The following is a 7,097-nucleotide window of genomic DNA, read 5'->3' as shown; positions in this document are numbered from 1 at the left end:
ACAAACTTTTGCAGACGCCATTTTTTAGTTTTCTGTTATTTTGAAAGTGTTAATGATGGAAATAAAATCCAACTTTTGTTGACATATTATAAGAATGTCTAATCTGTAATTTGATGCCTTTTGGAGATTTTTCCATCTTTCCTTGGCTTCTTTATGCACATTAATACAAATTTTTACCTGGGGTGCCCAAACTTTTGATCCCCACTGTACAGTATTTGATCAATACGTGTATGATGGTAATATGTATGGTGATATTTCCTCTTTCCTTCCTTCCTCATTGAACTCACGGGCTCTTGCTTTTCTTGTCCTGTGTTTTTTTTTTTTTTTTTATGGATGATGGGGAAGATGGCAGTCGTTCCCTGGGGGGCGGCTACAAGAGGTCAGGGGCCCAGGCTTTCAGCTGTGTAAGAGACTCCAAAATTTCTGATGGCAGCCCTGGCGATAGGCAAACACAGCAGACTTTGCTCGCAGGTGCCGGCAATATGACCGATGCATGTGTCGTCCACCTTTCCTACTGCCATCTTTGCGAAACGTGCACGTCGGGGGTGTGCCACAACATTTCTGTCCTACTGGTAATATGTTTATGTGTTGTCTGAAATGTATGCTATCTTTCACTACTATTATATGTGATCATTACTTGCAGACTGGTCTTTGACTTAAAAGGGTACTCCGGTGGAAAACAACATTTTTAAAATCAACTGGTGCCACAAAGGCAAACAGATTACCCTAAGCATAACTGCAGAACTTACAATAACTACAAAACAATTAGGCCATAAGTGACTCACAGGGGATATCTTCTTTGTTGACTTGCCGTTTCTTCTTCATCTGGACCAGACCGCAGTGACTTCATCTAGATGCATCTTTTCTCTGCAGTTTGATGCCAGAACATCATTATCTAATTCTTTATATGAAGACAATAATTATTGGAACACTGCCACACACTGTACAATCTAAATGGAACTGTGCCCTCTGAATATAACATTACCACACAATGTGCCTGCTGTGTATAATAATAACAAACACACTGAGCTCTCTGAATATAATACTGCCACACAACATACGCCGGAACATAATACTGCCACAGACTGTACCCTCTGAATATAACACTGCCACACACTGTGCCCTCCAAATATAATACTGCCACATACTGTAGCTCCTAAAACCAAGCCATCCAAGAAATTCTTTACAACATACACCATATCCCTAAAACTCAAAACACACTGTGTCGCCAGAAATCAATTACAATATATTTTAAAGTGCCCCAAAATATGAATTAAGTACCCTATATTGTCTTCTATGTAATAATACTCCATTAGTTTTACTCCCCCCCCCCCTATTGCCCTCTATGTAATATTGCCCCCTTAATATCTGTCCTCCCATATTGTCCACAGTAGTAATGCCCCACGTAGTATTAATGCCCCCCCCCCCCCGATATTGTCCTATGTCATGATGTCCTCTTATTAATAATGTTCCCCATATTGTCCTCTGTAATAATGCCTTCCTTAGTATACATGTCCCCCATATTGTCCTTCATGTAATAATGCCCCCTTAGTATTAATGTCCCCCATAGTTTCATCTGTAATAACCATCAGTGGGCCAGTTGAAGCGATATCAGGGGTGAAACAGCACCGTAGCCCTTTGTGGAATGACCCTGTTCATCCCGTCCATGCACATGTATATACATCATCTTTAATAAAGAAGATCTGCACTAGTATCAAGTGGGTGAATGCCCTCATTATATATTTCTATTTCTGGACTGTGCATCTGTTATAATGTCCTTTTAGTTTTAATAACCCCCATATTGTCCTAAATAATGCCCCTCTAAGTAATGCCCCTCTAAGTAATAATGCCCCTCTAAGTAATAATGCCTGCTTTAGTATTCTTGTTCCCACATTGTCCTCTGTAATTATAGCCCCTATATTAAAATACCAAAAATAACACTGCAGACCTGTAACCTCTATGACAGCAGGAAGGATATGAAATGCCTATACTAATACAAACTATGGGTAGAAATACATGCTGCAGCAGTAAATGTGCCAAAGGCAGATGTAGATCCAGCTGTAAGGGGGAGGTATAACACCTTGCTTTATATTTCCCCTTCCAACTGGATTCACTTTTGAATTAATTGAGACATCAGTAGAGGTAGATCAAATTCCTAGGGAAGAACTAAGGAAGTAAAATAAGATGAAGAAAAATAAAGAAAAAAATGTTACGTATGTGTCGACATATGACGGTCACTCTAAGTTGGTAAAGAGGGTGGTAAACAAGTACTGGAATTTACTTAAAGCAGATGAAAAATATGGAAGTATGTTTAGACAAAAACCAAGATTTGTATATAGAAAAAATAGATCTATAGCTAATCATTTGATTAGAGCAGATATAGCAGAGAAAAAGGAGAGTAGACAATCATTTTTAAGAACACAGAAAGTGGGGACGCTCCCTTGTAGGTCATGCCAAAATTGTAACAGTATAATTAGGGGTGAAAATTAAATTAAAAGGTTTTCATACATGTGATTCGAAACAAGTTATTTATATGTTAAAATGTCCATGTGGAATGGCATACGTGGGACAGACAGTTCGTGCAATGAAAATTAGATTAAATGAACATAGAAGCTCTATCAGGTTGTTTAAGAAAAAAATAGAGAGTGGAGCTAGTGTATCCGAAGATTATAGTCGAGAGAAATTTGGGGAAACAAGTCTGGCTAGACATTTCTTCACGAATGGACATCAGATAAGTGAGTTAAAATGGTTGATACTGGAAGAAATAGAGGGTATGAATGGTGAACAGATAAAGAAAAAATTAAACCAAAGAGAAGTTTTTGGGATACACTGTCTCAATTCTTTAGCACCTAAGGGAATTAATGAAAGCTGTAATTTTAATGTCTTTCTATAAATACTGTCCGATCAGAATCCTGTTTTTAATTATTTTATATTTTGTATGTAGAAATGAATTCTCGCGAGAGAACGTACCTGTATAAATGTATGGTGGTGGGTGCACAGGAACTATGTTGAGAAAGGGAGGAGACTCCTGAAACGTCCAGCAGCTCGCATGCCAGTGAGCGTTTCCACACCCCCTCAGAATTAGCGTCCACATGGCCAGGAACACACCGTCCAGCAAGCAGCAAGTCTGGGATGGAAGGTTCTGAAGACACCGAGTGGAATAACCTCTGAGCAGTCTATTGAGCAACGGGTGATTATGTTCTGTATATCTCTCTACTGTTTTGTACATGGATGAATTTGGAGATAAAGAACTTTTTAAGTGCAATTCCCAGTCTATGTCTATTTCTATATATATGGTTTACTACACTCAGGAGACGGAGCCCTGAGATAGACATAGGGAAGCCACCCAATATGTGCACACCTGTGGTCTGATTATGTTGAGAAGTGGATACGTTTCACTTTTGCCTTTGACACATTTGTGCTGCAGAAAATCTGCAACATTTGTTCCTATCCTATGGGGGAGATTTTTCAAACCTTGTTCAAATAAACAGAGGAATAGTTGCCCATAGCAAACAATTGGATTTCAGCATTCATTTTCCAGAAACCTTTTTAAAAATGAAAGCTGGAATTTCCTTTTATGTTTGAAAAAAAAAACACCAACAACACAAAAACTGCATTTTGGCAGTGAAAAACGAGGGGGCAGGTTTTTGTGGCATTTTATTCTGGGCAACAAAATATGCCAAACAATGGGGCAGTGTAAACCATTAGGGCAGGGCTTTCCATACGATCTGCCACTAGTGTGTCAGTAGTAATCATTAGGTGTGCGGCGCAACTGTGTGGTCCCACAGCAGCGGCCACCATTGCTCACTGATTTAAAGGGGTATTCCAGGAAAAAACTTTTTTTTTTTTATAAATCAACTGGCTCTAGAAAGTTAAACAGATTTGTAAATTACTTCTATTAAAAAATCTTAATCCTTTCAGTACTTATGAGCTTCTGAAGTTAAGGTTGTTCTTTTCTGTCTACGTGCTCTCTGATGACACGTGTCTCGGGAAACGCCCAGTTTAGAAGATGTTTGCTACGGGGATTTGCTTCTAAACTGGGCGGTTCCCGAGACACGTGTCATCAGAGAGCACTTAGACAGAAAAGAACCACCTTAACTTCAGAAGCTCATAAGTACTGAAAGGATTAAGATTTTTTAATAGAAGTGATTTACAAATCTGTTTAACTTTCTGGAGCCAGTTGATATATAAAAAAAAGTTTTTTCCTGGATAACCCCTTTAAAGAGGCTGCAGAGTAGGCGGCCTGTTTGAGATCAGCAGCACAGGCCACGGCCACTTTATATCAATGAACAGTGGTGGCTGCCAGCACTGATGAGTGACTCCCCTGATGTCACTTCAAGGAGTGGAGTAGGAGGACCTGCCAAGGTGCCAAGTCCCTGCAACTGAGCAGGGTTCATGATATGTCACGGGTGGGCAAGGGGCAGGAAGGGGGGATAAATTGGCACAGGGGGGATCAAGGTTGGGGGGATGATGTGGTGGGGGGGGATCAAGAGTGGGGGATGATGTGGCACAGGGGGGTTCACGGGAAGGAATGAAGTGGCATTGGGCTGGATCAAGGGGGAGAATTAAGTGGCACAAGGGAGGAAATCAAGGTGGGGGGGATAAATTGGCACAGGGTCAGATGAAGGGGGGATGAAATGGCAAAGGGGGGTGATAAAGTTGGGGAATGAAATGGCACAGAGTAGGGGGGATAAGGGACAGAGGGTAATCATGGGGGAATGAAATGGCACAGGAAGGTAGCAGCCTCATTTATAATGCTGATACTGGTATTATGTAGCGAGTCCTATGACGTGCAACGTGATACGTACAACTAGCGGTACAGCAAGGGGTGTGTCACTAAACCATGCACGTCTAAAAAGGGTGTCACCAACATATAGCATTTTGAAGGCGCTGCATTAGGGTATGTAAATTTGTAATGGGCACAAAATGCGGCCTCTGGGGGAAGATTTATGAAGATTTGTGTAGAGCAGTGGTCTTCAACCTGCGGACCTCCAGATGTTGCAAAACTACAACTCCCAGCATGCCCGGACAGCCAACGGTCTGCAGGTTGAAGACCACTGGTGTAGAGGAAGAGTGGCGCATTTGCCCATAGGAACCAGCCAGAGTGTTTCTTTTATAAAAAAGGCCACTGAAAAATGAAAGAAGCGATATGGTTGGTTGCTATAGGCAACTGCACTCCTCTTCCTCTACATTATTTTTATAAATCTCCCCCTCTGTGTTTACCTTGCCCCTTTCTGGACCCTACAGTAGGATTACATGACTACAGACATACATAACAGCAATCTCTTGTTTCTGGATATAGTGGAATCAATTTCCAAATAAAAAAGATGTAATAGTATAAAACCCCACCACATACAGATGAGACGGCTTCAGTATATACGCTTTACAGGAACAAGAACTTTCTATCTACACTAAAACACGAAGGTGACCACTAGTAACCATGCAAACAGCCGCTAAGCCATTGCGCATGCGCATAAACACACGCTGACAGGTAAAACCCAGAGATCCGACTGCGCAAGCGCTTGAACTGAAGATGGCTGCGCTCTGTAGAGGATTCTCTCTGCTGGCAGTACCCAGATGTTACATTCGTCCAGGGCTCTGCAGGCAGTATAGCGCCGGTATGTGGAGGCGGGACGCGTCATTGTTTATGGAGAGTGTACAGTACTTATTTAGGAGAAAGCATCCACGGGCACCAGAAATAAGGGGCTGGAGGTCACAGTGATAGTGGAGGTGACATGGCTCGGGGTTGCGCTGTTGGTCGTCGTTTTTGTGTGACGTATCTGAAGAGAGCGCTCTCTTGTATAGGACGGTGTTCACACGGCACTTTTTTTTTTTTTATCTTGGGTTTTCATTTTGCTGTCGACACAAAATGAGGTTTAGGAACGGTGTGTGAACATAGCCCTGATTAGCATGTGGTGAAGGCAAATCACAGCTCTCAAGAAGTCCTGACAGGCATGCTTGGAGTTGTAGTTCTACACCAGCACATTAGACGCTTTGAAAGTGCTGTGATGGGTAGTAGGTAAAGCCAGTGTTTCCCAACCAGGGTTCCTTCAGCTGCTTCTAAACTACAACTCCCAGCATGTCCGGGTATGCTAATTGGTGTAGCTTTGCAACAGCTGGGTAAAGCAATGTATTGGCATGTGCCTCCTGCTCTTGCTAGGCAACATCCTAACCGGCTTATAAGATGATGCTCCAGCCCTGAGACATCTTATCCCCTATTATTGCTGGGGACCCCCGCAATCTTGTATTCACCACCCATAAACAGCCGGGTGGCGACCACGGGGCCGTAGTATCACATTGTGATATTACGACTCTGCCCCCCGTGTGATGTCACCCCCCGCTATGCAAGTCTATGGGAAGGGGGCATGACAACCCTCAAGGACCAGGCCAATTTTTGTTTTTGTACTTTCGTTCTTTCCTCCTCCCCTTCTATAAATTTAGTTTCTACACAGTGCACTTTTCGGTAAAAATTACACAAAAGCCCTCATTTACTAATAGCCCATTTACTAATAGCTCATAGCCCATGCAACACAAATTTGGTCGCACAACCCGACAAAATATATCATCACTCCGACCCGTCAAAATGGGTGTGGTTATCACAAAAAGGGCGTGTTCCCGACAAAACAGAAAAACTCACAGGAAAACCTGTGAATTATTCTTCAAGAAATTACTGAAAACCGAGTGAATACTTCCCCCATCATGGAACAGGGTCTGTTCCATGTTGGGGGTAGTAGTACAGTGGCTAAGGGGTTGATCGCATCAGGTCTCACTTCTGAGACCCGATCCGATCAAAAGTTATTAAGCAGGGAAGCGGGCGGCATGGTCCGCTCCCCAGCGATGTATTTTACTTTCATTTTCAAATTCCCCGCTGGGATCCCTGAATGGCCCATACCAAAGAGCGATTCAGGGATCCCTGCGAGGGTTTTGTATATGGAGGAGACCACTGCATTAGTCATTGATAGCACTTCAGTGGCATACGTATATAAGATGCGCTGTACGGGGCATATATAATATATATCTACATGCACTGCGGGGGTATATAATAGTGCTATGCGGGGGGAGATATATATACGCACGCGTGCTGCGGGGGGTATATA

General features: G+C 42.5%; 1 protein-coding gene across 2 annotated transcripts in view; it reads left to right on the top strand.

The window, feature by feature from the left end:
• The first annotated feature begins 5,472 nt into the window (after positions 1–5,472).
• Positions 5,473–7,097, top strand: part of ECHS1 (enoyl-CoA hydratase, short chain 1) — a 31,491-nt gene continuing 29,866 nt past the window's right edge. The window contains exon 1 of one of the 2 annotated variants that reach the window (XM_056531226.1): positions 5,473–5,618. In XM_056531226.1, coding sequence (XP_056387201.1) covers positions 5,534–5,618 — 85 coding nt within the window. In that variant the 5' untranslated portion in view covers positions 5,473–5,533. Of the gene's footprint in view, positions 5,619–5,854; positions 5,886–7,097 lie in introns of those variants that run through there. The other variant, XM_056531227.1, reaches the window with a different exon arrangement.

This window comes from Hyla sarda, chromosome 7 (genome assembly GCF_029499605.1).
Source record: "Hyla sarda isolate aHylSar1 chromosome 7, aHylSar1.hap1, whole genome shotgun sequence".
Classification (NCBI taxonomy): Eukaryota; Metazoa; Chordata; class Amphibia; order Anura; family Hylidae; genus Hyla; species Hyla sarda.
This window is presented reverse-complemented; position numbering and strand designations above follow the sequence as displayed.